Source organism: Erigeron canadensis, chromosome 5 (genome assembly GCF_010389155.1).
Source record: "Erigeron canadensis isolate Cc75 chromosome 5, C_canadensis_v1, whole genome shotgun sequence".
Taxonomy (NCBI): Eukaryota; Viridiplantae; Streptophyta; class Magnoliopsida; order Asterales; family Asteraceae; genus Erigeron; species Erigeron canadensis.
Window position 1 is genome coordinate 27,073,842 of NC_057765.1, and position 23,416 is coordinate 27,097,257.

A 23,416-nucleotide genomic window follows, 5' to 3' on the forward strand; every position below is an offset into this window, starting at 1 on the left:
AGTTAGTTGAGCAACTAGATGCAACTCTAAATATCTCTAAACCTTAAACGGAACAATCAAAATACACAACTATTCGAACAATCTCATACAAATAGGTAAATGGTTTGTTGCGAGATTTTTGGGTAGTATGATTATTCAGATAAACTAAATCAAAATCAGAATATTCCTTTTATTTGGGTGATCCTACATGGTTTTTCGATCAAACCCGATTTGGACCATGGGTTTTTACTGCCTTTTTGTTTAAGGCTAGGGCTGGAAATAGCCTAAAAACAAACTCATAAAACCCTCATCGGGCCGGACTCGTTTAACAAAGTCTGAACTCTGAAGTCTAACCCGGCCCGGTCTGAAAGTGTACTAGTATTATCTTGAAATAAACACGGTTTTCTATGATTACACTGATAAACTCAAAACCCAAAACAATGGCGTCTCTGATGACCATTCGCAGAGCCAGTCTCACATTTTCATCACTTAAGGTATATACATGTTTACACTCTCATGTTTACATCTTCAACGAAAAACCACTTTCCACATTTACTGCCCCAAATAAGCAAAACTTTTACACAAACAACCCTACCCACATGCATAGTCATCCCCCACAAAATTACCCACCACACCAAAATTTCTACCCACAAAAACCCATTCACTGTCAGAGTTTATTGAGTGTATGCAAAGAGGGAAAACTTAAAGAAGTTATCTGAGTTATTGCGAAAAGGCAAGGTTGCTAATGCGGATTGTTTTAGTCTTTTATTTGGGTTATGTGGGAAACTTGAGAAACTTGAAGTGGCTAAGAAAGTGCATGATTACTTTTTGAGGTCTAGTTATAGAGGTGATGTTGGGTTAGTTCATCAAGTTATTGATATGTATTGCAAATGTGGAAGCATGGTTGATGCGCGTCGGGTTTTTGATCATATGAATGATAAGAATATGGATTCTTGGCATTTGGTTATTAATGGGTATGCCAAAAATGGGTTAGGTGACGACGGGTTGGAAATGTATGAGAAAATGAGGAAACTTTGGTTACGCCCGAATGAAGAAACGTTTGTTGCTGTTCTGGAGGCGTGTGCTGCTGCTGATGCTGTTGAAGAAGGGTTTATACATTTTGATGCTATGAAGAACGAGTATGGGATTGTTCCAAAGATGGAACACTATTTGGGGGTTTTGGGAAACCGGGACATTTGGTTCAGGCGTTGGAGTACGTTGAGAAACTTCCATTTGAACCCACAATAGAAATATGGGAGGGTTTGATGAACTATGCTCGAATTCATGGAGCTATTGATCTTGAGGACAGGGCGGAGGAGATGTTGATTGGTTTTGATCCTTTGAAAGTGGACCCCAAGAAAATCCCGACACCAGTTCCTAAGAAGTTTACTGCTATTAGTATGCTCGAGAGTAAGAACAAGGTGGGTGAGTTTAGAAACCCTACGCTTTACAAAGACGAAGAGAAGTTTAGAGCTGCGAATAAAGAGCAAAGCTATGTCCCGGATACTAAATATGTTTATCATGATATCGATCAAGAAGCTAAAGAGCAGGCTTTGCTTTATCATAGTGAACGTTTGGCAATTGCATATGGACTGATTTCTACACCTGCAAGGACACCTTTAAGGATCTTTAAGAACCTACGTATTTGTGGTGATTGTCATAATGCTGTCAGTATTATGTCAAAGATTGTGGGTCCGGAACTGATCCTTAGAGACATTAAAAGGTTTCATCATTTCAAAGATGGAAAATGTTCTTGTGGAGGTTATTACTGAAACTGGAATTGTTTTCTTTACTTTTTCTTTGACATGTTCTGGGAAATCTAAGAATGTTTGCTGACATTTATATATGTAAAGATCATTATTCTGGTGACAAAGATGTGCCTAATGATGTTTTGGGGCTTTTTTAAGTATAATTTGAATGCATTGCCATATTTCAATCATTTTCATGCCAGGAATGGGTTATGCTTAAACTGTATTTTTGGTGCATATGTAACCTATAAATCCCTAATCAGATTGTTACTACAATAATACAGATTGTCTGTTTCGACCCAAAACGAACTTGCTGATTTCGCCATTTTGTCACTTTTGGTCAAAGCTATGGTAATATGAAATCAATATACAAAGTTGAATTCTATCAGAGTTGTTCTTTTTGTTGGCTAAAACGATTTAAAGCACCAGATTAACTTTTTTTTTAAATCACGTTATAGTAATATGTTATTTGATCTATATGACTATAGTTTAGTCGATTTTATTTTGTTCAGTTAATAAATTTCTTTTAGAAGGAAAAAGATGGATGGCTCTCAGTTACATTTTCAGGTGATGGAGAAAGGTTTTCCCTCTTTAGGTTACTGAGAAAAGACAAATTCTTGACTCAAGTGTAAGCTGCCTAACCCGAATATCCCCGTGACCATATCAAAACTTTCCTTACCTCAAGGTGTTTACCTGCAGAGTTTCGAACCTGGGACTTGTTGTATCACTAATAGATGTGAAAACATATATAAGTAATGAAACTAATGTGGTAGTCTGGTATATTTGGTACAACATACCAGCCCAAGTATAAAATGGGTTCAAAACCTATATAAGATGGGCTGGGCATTTTAAGTCACAACTAGGCCCATAAGGACCAGTAACCTGGGTTTGATCTTTTTGCATATATAAAAATGAAAGGAAAAAATGCACTGTCTCTAGAAATTTCATTTTTCAAATACATAATTTTGAAATCAACGTTTTGATATCTACACTTCCAAAAATCAACATGTTAGTACCCAAGTTGATCGTTGTCAAGTCAGCAGCAAAGGTCACAGCTGAACTTACAACCCTCACCAAGCTTTAGCACATACATAAAATAAAGAACGATCAAAAATCTATATATTAACCTTTATTTTTTTCATAATGTTAAAATAAATACATGTCCTGATTCTATCCCAACATTTTCTGTAACTGGGTTTTCTACGATCTGAAATCACCAGTCTTTTCTTGTTCAAGTTTAACAAAATATATGGTTGCTCGAAAATTAGAACAATAAGCCGTGGATTAATGAAGAAACAGTAAGCTCACCAAAACCCAAACACAATAGGATGCAAGCTTTGAGTCAAGGTGGTTTTCCATTATCCAGATCCTCCATAAGATTCATGTCTGTGCGTGCTGTAATCTTCTGGACATAACCTGAAAAAGGATAACTGAAGGTGAGATATTTCATTCAAATATTTGGTCATACTAAATGATATCACTTGTGTTTCCTTTTTCCTAATTGTCTTTATGATATAGCAAAATAGAAAGTCAAAATGGATTACAGTGATCAGCATCAAGAGCTAACAGCTGAATAAGACCAAAAATGAACTCGTGACACTCTGTAAATTAAGGTTACAGAACTAACTATTTCATTCCAGAACTTCTATTCACGAAAAAAAGAGTTCTTTTTTGGTAAATATTGTTTCTAAATTGTTCTAAGCCTAGTTCAGGAGACTAATAGAATTGTTACCTGCTTGTTGTAGGAAACAATTAGCGACTTCACAAGGGCACAAGCTTTGATTATAGAACAATACGAAAACTACTCATGGGATAAATTAAACACAACATCAACAACATTATACCTATTCCCTGGCATGGTATGCATTTGCAGGCAACTTCTTTTCCCCTTTTGTTATAATAACTGACGAATCCTGATCCCTGGCAACTACGGCATTTTCCAGTCCATTCATAAACTATTGGCTTACAATCCTACATAAAAATTGCACAGATCAGTAGCCTACCAACAATATCATATACCAAAAATAATAACTTAATATAACAATTCCAATTATATATATAACAAGCAATGAACACAAACAAGCAAACACCTCAATCAAAGGATCGCAACGTAACCGTTTATCGATAACATCGGGCGAAACCGGGCAAGTATCCGGATACGTCATAGGTAACGGCAAAGCATCGTCATCGTCAGTCAAGTAACTCTCTCTGTCACGTGACCATCTCTCTTTTGCATTTACCTTAACATTTCCGTTATTATACTCATTACCTAAATTCCGGTTACGGTTTTTGTCAACGGCGAAGTCGTTTCCGGAAGCGGAAGAGGAATTGGCTACGGCGGATAGATTGGTTGGAAAGATAAGGTTGTCGGAGGTAGCACGGAGGCGGAGGACGGTGGCCGGAAGTGGTAGGTATGGTGTGGATAAGGGTTTGGTGAAGATAGAATTAGGGTTTATAGAAAACATTCAATTCAATTGGATTGGATTGTAAAGTGTGTGTGTGTGGCGGAAGGTTACGACGGCGGATATGAACGGCGATGGTGGATCCGGATAGCGAAATGAAGCGGGTAAAAAATTGTGGGGAATCCGAAAATTTGGCAGGAAATGTGGAGTTTGTAATAATAAATAAATATAATACTTAATCGAAATAAAGAGAAGCCAGAGGAAAATGTGACTTTTTATGGGATTTTTTTAGTGATAAAAAATTAAAAATAACTACAATGTCCACGCAATCATCAACGATGGGTAGTAATGGCGGAGGTGTTGGTGGTGATTGTGGTGGGGGCGGCAGTGAGGACGGTGATGGCGACGATATTGGTTAATGTAAAAGTAATTGATGTTAAAGGTGGTATTGTAATTATTTTAAATACTGTGGGATCTATGATGTAACTTATTTCATTAAATGTATTATAAATATATATTATATAGAGATGTTTAAATTAGTAAATAAAGAATAATGATATTTTTTGTTTTTCAAAGGCAGAAAGTTTAAGAAAAAAGAGATGGTTTGTTTTATTAGATAATATAGATAGTGACTCCTTTAAGTTTCGTGTATATATATGTATATATATGAACAATGTTAAAGTAATAATAATGCTAACAACAACCGAATTATTGTAGAGTTGTTAAGAAATATATAGTCTTGTCTCTGTAAGTAGAGACGGTTTACATAAAACCTCCAACCAAACAAGTAAATAGCAAAAATAACGTGAAGAGTTTAGTAAGCATATCTTTCAGCCAAATACTATCTGTTATATTAAAGTTAGAGAAAAGTAGAATACATACAACGTAATTTGTGTATAGCGACAAAATACAAATCATTCGTGTATAGTAATATCTTGTTTAACGTAATTTCTCCAATGATTATTGAAAAGTAAAGTTAAAATATCATATTTAATAACATCAATGTTATAAAATAAAAAAATAGGCAATAAAAATAACAAATTGAAAAGTAGAAATTAAAAACGGAAAACTAACTCTGAAATTATATTATTTACAATAAAGTTAAAATATCATATTTAATAACATCAATGTTATAAGATAAAAAAATAGGCAATAAAAATAACAAATTGAAAAGTAGAAATTAAAAACGGAAAACTAACTCTGAAATTTTATTATTTACTTTTAAAAAATAGGTTACTGTCATTTGTTTGGGAAATACAAGGTTATTGTTAGGTTTAGACTTTTAAGTAAAATTTTTAATAGAAAAATGATTATTTAGTTAAATTTATTGAAAAATGGAGTTATTTAGATTAAAAATTTAAAGCACATGGTAGGTTTAGAGGAGGAGCAAACTCAATTTCACGCTTTCGCATATTTCACACTACCACAAAAATTTGAAAATTATACATACATATATATATATATATATTTTCTTATTGTGAGAACCATTTTATTTGTAAAAACTATGAGAACTCCTAAATAATATATTTATTCACAGGATTTTTTTATTTATTCACATATAAAATGATATAAAAAAGTATGTTGTTGAATAAACTTTTTTAAAAAACCTTCAAAATAGCATTTTGTGAACATGTGAATGAATATGTTCACGTTTTCATTCACATGTTAACAAATGGTATATATAAGGTTTTGAAAAAAACTTTCTTCTACAACATGTATTTTTATAACGTTTCACATGTGAATGAACAAAAAAAATATGTGATCCAATACATAATTTAAGAATTCTCAAGGTTCTTACAAAAAAATGGGTTATCAAAATAAGACTCTTATATATATATATATATATATATGGGGACAATCAAATAAGAACAGTTTTAAAATAAGAACGGTGAGAACACTTAAAAAACATCATTTTGATGCATTGAAAGTCCATAAAACTAACATAGTGCTTAACTAATTATCATTATTTAAGTGTTTAATAACACATTGATCCGTCAAAATCAAAAAATTCACGTTTTTTGGTGGATGCATTATTTTGAAGAATATGCATCCAAGATGGATGCACAAAAAAAAAAACATGATTTTCTTGATTTTGACAGGCCAATGTGTTGTTATACACTTAAATAATGATAATTAGTTAAGCACTATGTTAGTTTTATGGACTTTTAATGTATCAAAATGATGTTTTTTAAGTGTTCTCACCGTTCTTATTTTAAGACTGTTCTCACTGGAGTGTTAATATATATATATATATATATATACATATATATGGAAAAGTGAATATAAGGTTGTTTGGCATCTAAGCTTAGGTGTGGAACCCCTCACATACAAATATTTAATATTTCTTGATTAATGAATAAATGATTGGGCCCCATGAATTTTATGGATTATAAAAACAATATGTAAGTGTTCCACGCCTAAGCTTAGGTACCTAACAGCCTTACATAGTTTCCTTATTTTGAGAACCATTTTTTTTGTAAGAACTAGATTATTTTCACGCGTAATACGCGGGATAAAAACATTAAGTTTTTATCATAATATTATTAATAATTATAAATCAAACATATTGAGATTTAATGATATTATTATTCAAAAATGTTTTGTAGAGGTAAACCTTGCTCCCTAACCTGAGTATGTCAAAATTAAACCCTCATACAAGGACTACCTATATCTAAACCACCATCATTAATAATTACTAACTCTTTTTTTAAAAAAATAAATTCTAAACTATCATTTAACTATTTAAATACACCAAATAAACACCATTGTCAAAGTTTGAAAACTTGGTTTTCTCCACAATAGGCCAAAGACTCTACCACCCAATTACTAACTATTTATTTGTATTGTTTTGACGATTCTTTCGTTTATGTTTATCTTAATTCATTTTAATTACTAACTGTATTAATATTGGTTTATCTCTACTATCTCTATCTCTATTACATTATAAATTATTTGTTCCCTACAAAATTTGTCAACTTTTCAACAATGTACTACTATTAATGCATAATGTACAATATATCTATATATATCTCAACCACTCATTTCTCTCTTCTCCAAAAATCATTTTATTCATCTAATTCATTCAAAATCTTTGATCTCAAAAACCGTGCATCGATAGTTTATAAAATTTATATGGGTGTTCTTAAAATTCTTTTATTAGATATGTCGTTCGATATACTTTCGACGAATTTTTCTGAGGGCGGAGCCCGTACGACTAAGGCATTTGACTATCACACTCTATGACATATAACCTCCTATGTCCTATTACACTCTATGACCTATTACCCTCATCATCATATCGCGGTAACTTGCAAGTACTTTCTCTCATATATTATGGTTCATATACTACCAAGTAGGTAACTATCCATGTGGTAGTTTTATCCTCAAATTGCCATATGATTATGACGAGTTATTTATCAGAACTTAATATGTGGATTACGATATTCTTCTGAATATTAATACATATTTATATGCATTGCAAAAGATATTTGTTTATAAAGTGGCCAAAAATGCTTCAAATTTGGTAATATATCATTCGTGGCAATGTATTGATGTGAAAAAAAAAACTTTACAGTTTTTGTGTGTTAAATTTAAAAGTATGGTTTTTTCATATGTCGGGTATTAGGTTTTTAAATACTTTCAATTTAGTAATAAATAGCCAATTAACTAAAAATTCAGCCAATAATGTCTTTGGAGTTAGCCATCAATACATACATGCATTAAATATCATTAAACGTAAATATGTAATATAATTTAGTATTTACTAATTTAGCATATTAATAATTTAGTATATTAATCTAAATATGGTAGATAATGTAAGCAATATAATCCAAAGGTTAAAATTCAATTTTGCTTTTCATCTAATGGTTGTGATTTTTTCAAAAATGATTTTAAGGTCCTCTTTTATTATTATTGGGAGATTATGAGAACTCTTAAATAATATATTTGTTCACATGTTTTTTTGTTCATTCACATGTGAATTGATATAAAAAAGTATGTTGTAGAAAAAAAATTTTTAAAAAACTTTCAAAATAGTCTTTTGTGAACTTGTAAATAAATATGTTCACGTTTTCGTTCACATGTTAATAAATGGATATATATAAGGTTTTGAAAAAAAATTTCTTCTACAACATGTATTTTTATAACGTTCCACATGTGAATGAACAGAAAAAACATGTAATCCAGTCTATAATTTAAGAGTTCTCAAGGTTTTTACAAAAAATGGGTTCTCAAAATAAGGCTCTCATATATATATATATATATATACATATATGAGACAATCAAATAAAAACATCCTTAAAGTAAGAAAACGATGACAACACTTAAAACTACATTTTGATGCATTAAAATTTCATAAACTAACATAGTATATAAGTAATTATCATTATTTAAGTATTTAACAACACATTGATTTGTCAAAATCAAAAAACTCATGTGCTTTTGTTTTGTGCATCCATCTTAAAGATATATATATATATATTATAAATTCGAAACAACTAATTAATTAATTTGCTATAAAGAATATCCGTAAAGTTTTATATTATTATTTTGTTATTATTTTGTCATGTACTAGATCATATCTCGTATTAATACACGAGATACATTTAAGTCACATTTTTTACTTTAAAATGAAAATAAATAAGAAAATATAAAGCTATATGAACAAAATTTAATATTAATTAGATATTATAATGTTTCATAAGAAACTAGATGGACGATATTATATGGATAACAAAACTTGTTAATTGGACTTTGTTTTTTTTTCAAATACATAATATCAATATTTTTTTTCATAATAGACACACATTGCATCCTAAAGTGTAATTATCATTATGTGGAAAATGGTATGTCTCACAATTTTTTCTAAGAAATAAATAAAAATAAGTGATGTGTATGTATTTTAGAGAAGAAATTAATAAAATAATTAATTTAAGAAGTTAATAAAAATAAAATTGAAATTAAAGTAAAGGGTGTTAATTTAAAACTTAAAGGAGTAAATTGCAATTAAAGTCAATTTTTTTTTCTATTTTCATTTTTATCTTTTTTCAAAAAAACCTTGTTATTAACAAATTATCCAAAATCCAATCTATTACATTTATTATCACTAAAATTATTTTTTCTATCGATTAATTGCTTTATTTTTTTTATATTCGTAATCTTACTATCAATATTATTTTTGTATAAATCTACCAAAACAAATTCATTCTTTTAATATATAGAAAATTTGCAAATAGTAATTATCTAATATTTAAATATTCTAATCATTTTTTCGTACAAATAACTATAAATTATGAAAAGTAAAACTGGCTAAAAAACGATTATGGTTATAATTCAGGTAAAGTTTATTCTTATATACATTTGATTGTGTTGCAAATTTTTGATATTAATTTTATTATATCGGTTTAAAAAAACATTTTTTCATGTATAATCGTATAAGGTTTTTTTCAAAATGATAATTTATTTATCGATATGATTTGCTTATGTAGTATAAAGAAAGTTGATTTTTTAATTCTTTATGTGATTTTGATTTAACATTTGCTTTTAGTTAAAAGTTCAAGTTATTCTTTATAATTATACTTGATGTTTTTTAGATACACATATATACTGTTTGATTAAATGTAAATTTTTACACACGTATAATAATATATCTATACTATATTATAAAGCAAATCTCCCTTGTCTACATTTTAAGTTTCAACATTTACTTTCCCAAAATGTCCATATATCAATTCTATATCTACATAATACCTTTTCTCTCTCCTCAAATCTCAACCAATCATTTTTTTTCTCTCTTCCCCATAAATCATTTATTCTTCCAATTTATTCAAAATCTTTTATCTCAAAAACCGTACATCAATAAATTATAAAAATTAGAGTAAATTACATTTTTCGTCCTTAAAGTTGACACGTTTTTCACTTTTCATCCTTAAAAGTTTAAAAATTACAATTTTGACCTTAAACTTGACCAATTTTTCCAATAATTGTCTTTTGGCCTAACGCCTTGAGTTTCAGTCCGTTAATGCTCACATGTGACAAACATGTGAGGGTATTTTCGTCTTTACACATCCTTCTTCTTCTTCTCAAACACCCCTTCTTCCCTCTCAAACATCCGGCCACCACCATTCTGACCCACCACCGCACCACCACCACCTATTCTCGCCGGAAAATAGTACGACCATCATGTCTTCTTAGATTTTACACAACCAAATACAATTAAGATCCATTTATTAGCCATATTCAGAATAACTAATAAAATTCAAATCTAAACTAAATCTAAACTAAAATATTTCACCTGGATCTAAACCAAAATTAAACCAAAAATTCACCCATATCAACCATCATTATAATAACGATATACATACAAATCCACTTATTTTCAGATTTTGCACAACCAAATACAACTAATCATCATGTATCTATAATAACTTAATAAGCTTCCAATTGATGGTAGCAGCATAAGACAAAGACATATTCAAACAAATCCTTTCGATTCACTCGTGGGATCCGGGCGAATCTATTTTTTACGAATATAATCAAATCTTTACTATATAAAAGCATGATGAGAGCTACTGAAGCAACAAAGATAATTTCATCAAGCAACTTCTAAAGTAATATCCCAATAATAATAATAATAATAAAATAATAATAATAATATCAATTACAAAACCGATTTATACCCTAAAAAAGACAGGGACTGAATCTCGTAGTTTACGTTGTCGGTATCGGTCAAGACTCCGGTTCCTTCTCTGACAGCTTCTTCGCCGGAAATTAAAGTGTTTTTGTTTTATTTTGTTTCAAGATCTATATTTATTTTGTATAGATTTGTGAAGACTTAAGATGGGTTTGGAAAAGTGTTTATATATTATAAAGATCTATAAATGGAAGGCTGATGTGATTCTTTGGTGGTGATGTTTATCATTTGATACTCAAGATCTATGAACTTGGAAATGGCCGGTTGGGTGGTGGTTGTCGGAGTTGAGTGAATATGGATATTAAGTTTATCAACATTATGAATAAATATGTATATGTATATAGAGAACTTGTTGATATAGATATAGTTGGATAGTTGGATTTGGGAATCAAGTGTTTATATGATTGGGATAAGGAAGAAGATGCAAAGGATTGAAAATGAAAGGTATGAATACTATGAGGGACGAAAATTATGATTAACTTGGTATATTAGGATGTTGTTAAGATGAAATGACCACTTTACCCTCACGTGTTTGGCATGAGCGCTCGTTAACGGCCATTTTTTAACACCGTATGACCAAATGACGATTATTGAAAAAATTAGCCAAGTTTAAGGTCAAAATTGTAATTTTTAAACTTTAGGGATGAAAAGTGAAAAATGTGCCAACTTCAGGGACGAAAAATGTAATTTACTCTAAAAATTATATGGGTGTTCTTAAAATTTCATGTTCTTTCATTAGAGATGTCATTCAATATACTTTCGACGAATTTTTAAATCCGAGGGCGGAGCCCGTACGGCTAAGGTATTTGGCTATCACACTCTATGACCTATCAACCCCACCATCTCACCGCCGCAACGCGCGGATACTTACTCTCGTATATATATATATATATATATATATTACCAAAGTTTTTCTTTATATTATTCATTGTTTATATTTGTTTGATTTTTCTTTTTAATTGAATAACAGATAGAGTAATATTTTTTTCATCATTATATTTTGATATTAAATACTTTTAAACATGTTATGATATAAGTGTTTTTATGTTATCAATTGCGAAGTTCTGTAATTTATTATAAAATTTCAAAACATATTGAAACGAAAATATACAAGACATATATATGTTCTAAATCCACCCATCAATCTGTCGAGACTGAAGACTATTTTGTCATATATTAAGGTCGGTGTCTTCTTATCCAATTCTTAGTATATATAGTTTTGAGAGAATTTCAAATTTCCCTTCCCTAAACTATACAAATATCATATATATCCAATTTAAATAACTAATATCATATTTCCTTCCTTAAGTCATATAAATATCATATATACCCAATTTATCAATCTTGTATATAAATTTTTTATAACAATTGTTATTTATTTTTAATCCATTAGGAATTATTACATTCATTTTTCAACTATATGTTGGTACCATCTATGCAAATGAGCAACCACAATCAAATCATAATGCATTCAGATCAGTAAAAAAATCTAATATGCATAAAATATTAGTTTCAACTTTCAACCTATATAAACAAATTTGCACGGACGTCTAAAAAAACATGCAAGTATCGATCATATGTCAATTTTTTGCATGCTGGCCTATCAACACAAAAAAAAAAGATTTATATCGTTTATGTATTTTACTGTGAATGCAAGTTTTTTTAATTGCATTAATACATAGGTTGGCATTTTACTTGAAAAAAATATGATTATAAACATATTTTAAAGTAATATTTAATTGTTCTAGATATTTAAATTTAATTACAGTTAATTTTCAATTGGATACAAATGATAATTTCATATTCAAAGAGGGGAAATATGATATTATTCTTTTAAGTTGGACATACATGATATTATTCTTTTAAGTTGGACATACATGATATTTTAATATTTATGGAAGTGAAATATGATATTTTGTTTCTAAATTGGATATATATGATATTTGTATGGTTTAGGGAGGAGAAATATGAAATTTACTCTATAGTTTTTATAGCTTTTACATATTCTAATAATCTTTTTCAAAATAATAAAAGTTTGATCATTTATACAAAACAAGTAAAGTGTCAATTTCAAATTATTTACCATTAAGTTCAATTAACATCTCTTTAAACGGCAATTTAGAATGCACAAGCAAACATTAGACGTTTATTCGAATGACATATCAATGATACCATAAACCTTATACTTCAAATATAAATAACATTAAAACAAACGATAATAATAATAATAATCACTCTAGATATACATTATAGAATGTATTATAAAAATCAATAACTCTAAACATGGTTACTAAAATCTCTCTTCATTTGCCTCTAGCAATCGTTATTCTATTATCATTGCAACATTCCTATGCCCGTGAGAGCAAAGTCTCGGCTGTATTTGTATTTGGAGATTCTACGGTTGATCCCGGAAACAACAACTACCTTCCCACTATCGCAAGAGGAAACTATCCACCATACGGCAAAGATTTTCATGATCACGTCGCAACTGGAAGGTTCAGCAATGGTAGACTTGTCACTGATTTTATTGGTATATATGAAGTTTTTTTTTTTATTTTACTTATCTTTCCATAAGTTAGTTAGGCGTTACTCGGGATATATCTCTTGGTGTTTTCTTTGAGGTTTGAAGGAAATTTTGACATATTTTTATCTTTGTATATAGTTACACCAATAACGTTTTTATGAACTTTGTTTGGTCTAGTTTCAGTTGCACATTGAGCTTTTTCAACTATATAAATGTGGTATTATATTAAAGAGTCACTTGTAAAACAGCTAAAATCATTAAGAAATAAAATTCACAAACAACCCAATACAACATTAAGTATACAAATCATAATAAAAATAATATTTAAATAATTTTATAACAAACAATGAAAAATCCGAAAAACCTAGACTGTTTAACTTATAGCCCGTTTAACTAATAGCCCAGGCCTAACTAAATCGGCTAATACATCGGGTACGAATTATACTGGTCGGTTTAAACCGGTCTTTAAAAAATAAGTAACTACCAATGATGTAAGCTTTTACCAGTAGATTATTTGGAGAAGTAACTTTTAATTTATTATATTTCTCTTGTATAATTTTGTATCGATAACAATTTGCGCGTTGTGTAGTTGTCCACCTCGCTCAGGCCCAATTCCAAGTCTGGTTATATTTAACCAAGTCACAAAATAGTTTTCCAACTTTCAACACCTATGGTCCTTAAACGTAAAAATCTTATATTTTCATTGGATCGTGGCCCCGTTGTTACTCAAGTGATCTCCACCTTTAAGTTATTATTATTTGGAATTTATACGAATTGCAACAAAAACATGACGAAATGAAAACTGATGGTTTGGTTTTCGTTCATGAAGTCGTAAACGACTAAACAATATAAGTTTTTCAACCCTTACAACTTTAGCAGTTAAAATTTCAAGATGAATTTAGATTGTGTATATATTTTTAGATTTTGTATCTTGATCATCGATACCTTGCTAGTGATCCTCATTAATTTTAATAAATATTCTTTTTCGACTGATAAAAAAAAGCACAAGTTGATAAAAGTTGACATAAAAGTTTGTACAACTTAAAGAATTTTGAAACTTTTTTTAGTCCTCTAGTTTGACAACATCTTGAGCATATGTTCATTATGACTTCAGGATCTCTATAAAAAAAAATTTCTTTGTTTTTTTTTAAAAACAACATGCTATACTACTCTTACTATAATTAAAGTTAAACGAATAGCTGAAATGGAACTAAAGAGACTAAAAAAACCCTATTAATATACCCTATAAATATAGGAAGTGAGACTCGAAATATGCATATCAACATATGCATATTACTTGTAACACTTGTTGGTAGATTGATCTATTTTCAAGTATCAAGTACAAGAATATACATAGGAAAAACTCTATCTGTGTGTTGTAAAGAGTCATATTATTTAGCTTTCTTCAAATTAATTAATGGGTAATTATCATGAATATTTGTATAATAAGCTCGCATTTGTATGTCATATATGTTTCAGGTGAATTTATGGGGATGAAAGAGAATTTGCCACCTTACTTGGATCCAAACTTAACCATTGTAGATCTCATGACTGGTGTTAGTTTTGCCTCTTCTGCTAATGGTTATGATGCATTTACTTGTCATTTTACGGTAATCTTTTCTTTATTATCCGTCTTAATTACTGGTGTTAGTTTTGCCTCTTCTGCTAATGGTTATGATGCATTTACTTGTCATTTTACGGTAATCTTTTCTTTATTATCCGTCTTAATTTGGTCTTTCGATTAGAAGAATAGTTCAATCTCCAACATGCTCAAGAAATGTATGATTGCGTGTGTTTTGTAATTCAATCATTCATCCAAATTTATCTAAACATGACTTAAAGCAACTCGATTTATATGCATGATGATCCTGACATTAATAAATATATATAGAAATGGATGCTTTAAGTGAACGTGTTGTCTATGCTAACTATTAATATAGTCTCCTTTGCTAATTTCAGCTTCTAACTTGATCAGGTTGATGGGCATTAATGAATACGGAGTATTACGTATCGTTTTGAAATTGGTTACTTTTTAATATTTAATCAAATTTTTATTTTTACAACTTACTCATCATATATCTGTAATATTATAAAAAGGACAATGATAGATTCTCTTAATTCATCCTCCTAATAATCCTCTTAAAGCATCAATCAACTTCATGCCAAGTATAACCCATTAAATCTTTCTTTTAATCTCATTCTTTGATTGTGTTATATGTCATGATCATATTTTTATAAGAGGATTAATCATTTTTTTTTAATTAATACTTATTTTTTATATTTAGTCAAACTTTTCATTACAATTAACTCATTTGATTTATTTTAATCTATATATATATAATTTAATTTTATTTATGAAAATAACAAATAATATGTCTTACAAGACATATACTCATACATTTTACAGTTATAATTAACAACTAGATTAATAACGAATTCTTACACGACATATTTACCAAGTCTTTGACTAATATACATACGTTAGAAATTCGTTAAAAATAACAGCTTCCAAAAATACGATGATTATATATTTCTCTTGTGCTTCAATGTAACCTGTTTTTTATGAGCTCCTTTGCAGGGTGCACTTACATTCTTGCAGCAACTAGACTTGTTCAAAGACTATAAGCAAAAACTTGATGTGGCAATAGGAAAAGAAAAGACGAATGATTTGATTACGAATGCATCGTACCTTATTAGCTCTGGTACCAACGATTTCACCTTAAACTACTACGGACCCATACCTGTTCGCCAGTTGACTTATCCTAACATTTCCGGATTTCAACAGTTCATGTGGCAGAACATTCAACAATTCATACAAGTGAGTTTTCTTTAAAGATCTCTGAAGATCGACATGTTTCTTTCTTAATTGGAATTATCATCCTTAACCGATCAAATGCAATAATGCTTATCAGGAATTGATGGACGAGGGTGCGAAAAAGATAGGATTGGTGGGTGTACCACCAATCGGATGCCTCCCTGCCATGATTACTCTTCACTCGAAGCATCCCATCTTAAACCGCGAATGTATTGAAAATCTTAATGCTATATCAAAGATGTTCAATCAAATGTTACAAGATAATCTTGATGGCCTTAGAAGACCAGACATAAAGATCATGTATCTGGATATATACACACCTATTTTAGACATGGTTGAGCAAAAGACATCATATGGTACATCCATCAAACACTACCTCTCTTATCTTACCCTTTTTAGATAAGAAAAAAATGATTGATCAAAGCACATATAATAATAATAATGGATAGTAAAGATTTACTAAATACCTGTGTCCATTGCCCCAACGCTTGTTCATATCTCTTTGTGATTGTTGTAATAGGATTCGAAGAAGTACACAAGGGTTGTTGTGGAACTGGGTTAATCGAAGCAGGCTTCTTCTGCAACTCCAACTCTCTGATATGCGATGATGTCTCAAAGTACATTTTCTGGGATTCATTTCATCCAACTGAAAAGGCTTACCGCATTATCTTCGATTCCTTACAGTCCCATTTGTTAGAGAATATATTATGAATCTCATCTCAATCACATATGTTGTTCACTTATGTCTTTCCATTGGTTGTATTTTCTGTTCCCGCTAGTGTGATGTAAATATTTAAAATTGAAGCATACTTGCTCATATGTATTAAAGAAATTTACTAAGATTACTTGTGATAGCAAAAAGAAATTTACTACTGCCTTACAATCCCACATAAAAATTGCACAAATCAGTAGCTGACCAATATTATCCACCCTTCTAATCAAGTGATAGTCAAATAACAACAAACTGAAGTTTCACACTAACTTTCAAATAGAGTGCTTCAACACTAAACAAATTTAACATTAGGAAAAGATGATATTCTTAATTTTGTCAAGCTTTGTGTTCTTCAAATGCCAAAAACTTATGGAAGTCCAATGCAACCATCACCAAGGGACGACCAAACTACTAGCTAAGGAGTGATCGAAAGATTGCGTACTGTCAAGTACTTATGATGTTTTTTGCATATTTTGTACTGAAAGAAACATTTTTTGAGAACCAATTTAAGATTCTAATTCTACATGCACATTCAAAAATAAACATCTTTAGAATATGCAACCCCAAACAACCTCTAAAGTCTAGATACAAACCACTTTCCATCCACCTACCAGACACTCATGGTAATATGACTAATATCATCTATTCATCACAAGTGTGCAATTCAACTCTAGGTTTCTAAGTTATTTTAAGCAAGCTACACCAACTTTGGAATGCATATATATATATAATACTGATTCACGCAAAATCATAAGAAATACTCCTAAACTCTAAACTTTACAAAGTGCTACACATTCTAAATTCTAAAACAAGAAAACGTTGGACTGTACCGTTCTAACCATTGGCGTTGGTTCCATCGAGATAACCAACCAGCCAACGTACATTCATTACCGTAATAACCAAACATCACAGGCAGCAAGGATAATCAACAAACATATACTTTCATGCATTCTTGTCAATAACAACTCGATCTTTTTCATTACATTTATAGCATTAGCCGATTAACTAACCCGTCTACGCATTGCTTCAACTATTAAAACACCCATTTCCTAAATAGTACTACTAACTCAATATATCTATATCTATATATATACACACACATATCTATAAAATAACAAGCAATGAACACAAACAAGCAAACACCTCAATCAAAGGATCGCAACGTAACCGTTTATCGATAACATCAGGCGAAACCGGGGAAGTATTCGGATACGTCATAGGTAACGGCGAAGCATCGTCATCGTCAGTCAAGTAACTCTCTCTGTCACGTGACCATCTTTCTTTGTCAACGGCGGTCGGAGCTCCGCCGAAGTCGTTTCCGGAAGCGGAAGAGGAATTGGATACGGCGGAGAGATTGGATGGAAAGTTAAGGTTGTCGGAGGTAGCATGGAGGCGGAGGACGGTGGCCGGAAGTGGTAGGTATGGTGTGGATAAGGGTTTGGTGAAGATAGAATTAGGGTTTATAGAAAACATTCAATTCAATTGGATTGGATTGTAAAGTGTGTGTGTGTGGCGGAAGGTTACGACGGCGGAGAGGAACGGCGGTGGTGGATCCGGATAGCGAAATGAAGCGGGTAAAAAATTGCGGGGAATCCGAAATTTGGTAGGAAGTGAGTTTGTAATAATAAATAAATGTCTATATCTATATCAATATCTATATTATATTATAAAGCAAAAAGTCTCTAAATTTTCAATATTTAACTTAAAATTTCAATATTGATTTTAAGTATTTCCTAAAAATGTCCTTCTTATCTATTCTATATTTACCTAAAATAACTATAATATCCTTTCTCTCTTATCAAATCTCAACCATTCATCTTTTTTCTCTCTCCTCCACCAATTATTTATTCTTTCAATTCATTCAAAATCTTTCATCTCAAAAACCGTATGTCGATAAATTATAAAATTTTTATGGGTGTTCTTAAAATTTCATGCTCTTTCATTAGAGATGTCATTCGATATATTTTCAACGAATTTTTAAATCCGAGGGCGGAGCCCGTACGGCTAAGACATTTGACTACCATACTCTATGACATACTCCTATGTCCTATCACACTCTATGACCTAGCTATCACCTCCACCATCTCACCCTCGTAACGCGCGAATACTTACTCTCGTAATAATTAATCGAAATAAAGAGAAGCTAGAGGAAAATGTGACTTTTATTGGATTTTTAGTGATAAAAATAATAGTGACTCCTTCAAATTTCGTGTATACATAAAACAATGTTAAACTAATAATAATACAAATAATGTGTCATAGAGTGTAATATAAAAACAATGTTAAACTAATACGAGTAATAATACAAATAATATGTCATAAAGTGTAATATTTCAAAACTAGCCAAATGCCCATGTGGTACGATGATAAGATGGTGAAGGTGATATGTCATAGAGTGTAATATTTCATAACAGGTGATCGATCATAGACGGTGATAGGTGATGGGGTGATCAACCTGACAGACTCCGCCTTCGGTTTTAAAAATTCGTCGAAAATATATCGAATGACATCTTTAATGATGAAAAAGCATGAGATAAGATTACGTGATAGGTGATGAGGTGATCTACCAAAATATTCAGAAAATAAAAACAATTGCATATAATTCTCATTTCAAACGGTTGAAATGAACAAAATTTTGTTAGGAAAATCATTGTGCATTATCATTTTGATCTTTGTTTCTGATAATCGTCAGTTCTTTTATTTAGCATAATTGAGCAACACGCACGTATATCTATATACACACTCATGCATTTATTTATCACCTTATAACTTACATGTTTACATACAACGCAATGTTAAATTATAAATGATTTTTTTTTAATTTTTAACAGTTAAGACGCAGTTCTACTCTTTGAGTATGCTATTCATAACATGTGAAGTTGATATTGATTGTCGCTCTATGTCGTGTCCTCGAAACATGATTGGTTTATGCTATCGCCATCTTTGAGTTTGCTATTCATAACATGTGAAGTTGATATTGATTGTCGCTCTATGTCGTGTCCTCCAAACGTGATTGGTTTATGCTATCGTCATTTTTGTAATTGTGGTCATCGACAAGATTCAAGTGTCGAGCCACCTTATACACATGTGGATAACATAAATAATATTGTTTAAATAAGCTTCTTTAAATGATCAATTAATGTTAAAATTCTTGATGATTAAAGAAAGAAAATATTACTGAAACTTTTTCTATTCTATGCAATGAGAAGAAGTAGTATAAATTAGAAAAATATGGTCACGCTTCGCTGAAACTTTACACGGGAGTCTATTCAATTTTGTTAGATTTCGATGTAATAATGAATGATAGTTTAAATTGTAAACTATTATAATAGATGTGATTTATACTACTGTTAAAAAGTGTTAATATGTTATTTAATCAATCTTTTTATTGTGTAATATTACAAATTATATGCACAACCAACACATGTCCGTTTACATAGTGGCTGACTGGTCATATTATTCAGCCGATCATCCTTTTTTTTTTATTGACTGTATTAAAATAAAATAATCACTTTACAATAAATTAAAAATTAAAGAGTATAAGAGAGGCGTTTGAAATTACAATATAAACGAGATATGTCACCCGGGTGTTGCCCTGAGAGACATTACATTTGTTAAAGATTTAATAAAAAATACAGTATTATTCAAGAGATAATATTCCATAAACTTTTTGAAGAAAACATGTATTATTCAAATTATTAAAAACTGACATTTGTCAGTTAAAAAATGAACTGTAAAAGTTTTGTGTGAAAGTGAAAGTCGTTCGCGTAAAAGTTTAGTGCTAAAAGTGTAAGAGACTTAAATGTTGTGGTGAAAATAAAAGAAAATCAAAAATTTTAAAAATTTAGTGCTAAAAGTATAAGAGGTTAGAATGTTGTGGTGAAAATAAAATGAATAGAAACTTTATTATTTTTTATAAGTTTTCCTATACATTTCTTTTTAATATGTGTTAAAAAGTTTGTTGCTAAAGTGTAAAAGGTTAAAATATAGTAGTTAAAATAAAAGATTATCAAAAAGTAAAAAAATTTAGTGTTAAAAGTGTAAGGAGTTAAGATATTGTGGTGAAAATAAAAACATTAAAAAGTTTACTAAAAATTATATAAGTTTTGTTCTAAAAGTGTAAAGAGTGAAACTATTATGGTGAAAATAAAAAATAAAATAAAAAGTTATACTATTCTATACACGCTTTCCCGTACCTTAAAATAAAAGAAAATTAAAAACTATGAAAGTTTAGTGCTAAAAGTGTAAAGAGTTAAAATATTTTGGTGAAAATAAAAAGAATACAAAGTTTACTAAAAAATATTATAGTTTAGTGCTAAAAATGTAAATATTGAAAGGTTTGTGTTGAAAATAAAAAGAATAAAAAGTTTACTCAAAAGTATTATAGTTTAATGCTAAAAGTGTAAAGATTGAAACTTCTGTGGTGAGAGTAAAAAGAAAAAAAAAGTATACTATTACTAAAAAAATATTATAGTTTAGTGCTAAAAGTGTAAAGATTGAAAGTTTTGTGATGAAAATAAATAGAACAAAAGTTTACTAAAAAGTATTATAGTTTAGTGCTAAAAATGTAAAGATTGAAACTTATGTAGTGAAAAAAAAAAAAAAAAGTATACTATTTTTTACACGCTTTTGAGATTTTGTTTTTAATATATATTATAATATAATATGAGTTTTAGATTATTGTGGTTTGGTAAAGTATAAAATCAATTAAAGGTGTTCGGGAAAAAAATGGTATAAAAACAATCATTTACGCAATGTTTTAAATACCGGTAAATACCGGCCGGTATTACCGGTACCGGAGACTACGCCGGTATTTTAAGTCCGGTATTTTTCCGGTAAATTCACTATTCAATACCGGCCGGTATTTCCGGTATTTTTCGGTATTACCATACCGGTATTTCTGGTATTTTCAAAAAATAAATTTTGATTTTTTAAAAAAATTATTTTTATGATACTTTAATGTTATTTTTTGTTATTTGTGAACTTTAAAACCTATATTTTGTTATAAAATACATATTTGGTATTATTTTTGAGTAAATTATAATTGCATTTTGACTATTTTTGTTAAATTGTAACTAGTTTTGTAAGATTTTTACACAAAAAAATATAATAAATTAAAAATAGTCGTACCGGCCGGTATTTCAGGTATTACCGGAAAATTTTTCCACGCCGGTATAACTAAAATACTGGTTTTTAAAACATTGCATTTACGTTATGATGGTTGCAAAACGCCATTTTGAGAAAGTAGCACATGACACCCCATGCTGCAACAACACGCATTATCACATTTTTCCTTAAACTTACGAATATACCCCTAGACAATTATATATAACAACTAAAAATCAAGGTCGGCTACTGAGGGGATGTTATTGTAGCTAAAAGTACACCCCCTCATGCAGGAGGTACAACTTGCAATAGCACAACTAACAAACTAACGGACTTAACAACCGTTAAGTCAGATTTAATGACCGTTAAGTGTTGGTTGAATAATTAACGGTAGTTACAAAAGAGTATTTAACGGAGTTTCTTTTCAACTTTAAGTATTTTAATATTTGTCAGTAAAGTTTTGATTTAGTTACTTTTTGCCACATAACTTTTAGTTTCTAAGTTTTTCCCATGAAAAGTTTATTTTTTTCTTATTTTTACCACATAACTTTTACTATTTAAACTTTCGCCACTAAAACTTTTTTTTTTTTTTATTACATTTCCTCTTTTACTTTTTGCTAAATAACTTTTGTTTTTTAAACTTGCGCCACAAAAATTTTGTTTTCAAGTTTAAGTTTCTTTCACTTTTCTAATTGTTCTCACATAACTTTGTCTTTTTTAACTCCTTTATCACATAACTTTTGGTTTTTAAATTTTGTTACCAAAATTTTGTTTTCTTCACTTTTGATCACAACTATTGTTTTTCTTAACTTTTGTCACGTAAATTTCGTTTTTCAGCTTATTATTATTACCCGGGGCAACGCCCGAATAAAATACTAGTTCTACGGTTCTACCTAAATACTACTAGTAATGTAAGCGATACCCAACAACTAAATACTACAGTAGTAACTCAAACAATGTCAAAAACAATCTTATTTGAAATATGATAAAAATAAATTTTCGTTATTACCAACTAGATATCTTTAATCCCTTATAAAGAGTATTGAATAAGACTTTAAGCATATTTTTTGTTCCCAAAATGCCCCTTTCAGCATCTTTATAGTTTCCAAAATGCCCCTTCACACACTACAACACTATTAAATATATGTATAAATATTATATTGGTTTGTTTTTTCTTAATTATATTAGTTCACTATTTTTGTTATCAATTTGTAATTGATTATAATTTAATTAACATTGATCTTTTTATATGGTTTTAAAACAATCGATGGAATCTCATAAAACACTCTCTATCCAATGTATTCATCGAAAAAAGTAGTTATAAAATTCCTCCGCAACACGTGAGTATTATGCTCGTATCGTATAACGTGAACACAACAGTTATTTTCAATCATTTGATGGCCTATTATTGCTCACGGCTACTTATTAATACACTATTA

The 23,416-nt window shown here is 29.9% G+C and overlaps 5 protein-coding genes across 5 annotated transcripts; 3 read left to right on the plus strand and 2 right to left on the minus strand.

Annotated features, from left to right (window-relative positions):
• Positions 1 to 419: 419 nt before the first annotated feature.
• On the plus strand, positions 420 to 1,888 carry LOC122601463 (pentatricopeptide repeat-containing protein At2g15690, mitochondrial-like). Its single transcript, XM_043774221.1, is given in 3 exon segments — positions 420 to 450; positions 662 to 1,156; positions 1,159 to 1,888. Coding segments are annotated over 3 exon segments (1,119 nt in total). The 3' UTR covers positions 1,752 to 1,888.
• Positions 1,889 to 2,824: 936 nt separating this feature from the next.
• LOC122602169 (protein disulfide-isomerase SCO2) lies at positions 2,825 to 4,369 on the minus strand. The gene is made up of 3 exons (XM_043774890.1): positions 3,818 to 4,369; positions 3,572 to 3,698; positions 2,825 to 3,143 (listed from the first exon to the last, which is right to left on the minus strand). Exons 1-3 carry the CDS (start codon positions 4,190 to 4,192, stop codon positions 3,070 to 3,072), a joined length of 576 nt encoding a protein of 191 aa, XP_043630825.1. The 5' UTR covers positions 4,193 to 4,369; the 3' UTR covers positions 2,825 to 3,069.
• An 8,705-nt stretch (positions 4,370 to 13,074) lies between these two features.
• Positions 13,075 to 15,334, plus strand: LOC122601464 (GDSL esterase/lipase At5g45960-like). Its single transcript, XM_043774222.1, has 3 exons — positions 13,075 to 13,350; positions 14,824 to 14,954; positions 15,320 to 15,334. The coding sequence occupies exons 1-3, from the start codon at positions 13,104 to 13,106 to the stop codon at positions 15,332 to 15,334; spliced, it is 393 nt and encodes a 130-aa protein (XP_043630157.1). The 5' UTR covers positions 13,075 to 13,103.
• Positions 15,335 to 15,503: 169 nt separating this feature from the next.
• On the plus strand, positions 15,504 to 16,970 carry LOC122601465 (GDSL esterase/lipase At5g45960-like). Its single transcript, XM_043774223.1, has 4 exons — positions 15,504 to 15,510; positions 15,912 to 16,162; positions 16,257 to 16,515; positions 16,680 to 16,970. Exons 1-4 carry the CDS (start codon positions 15,504 to 15,506, stop codon positions 16,868 to 16,870), a joined length of 708 nt encoding a protein of 235 aa, XP_043630158.1. The 3' UTR covers positions 16,871 to 16,970.
• Positions 16,971 to 17,975: 1,005 nt separating this feature from the next.
• LOC122601466 (protein disulfide-isomerase SCO2-like) lies at positions 17,976 to 18,344 on the minus strand. Its single transcript, XM_043774224.1, has one exon. The coding sequence runs from the start codon at positions 18,342 to 18,344 to the stop codon at positions 17,976 to 17,978; it is 369 nt and encodes a 122-aa protein (XP_043630159.1).
• Positions 18,345 to 23,416: the final 5,072 nt, after the last annotated feature.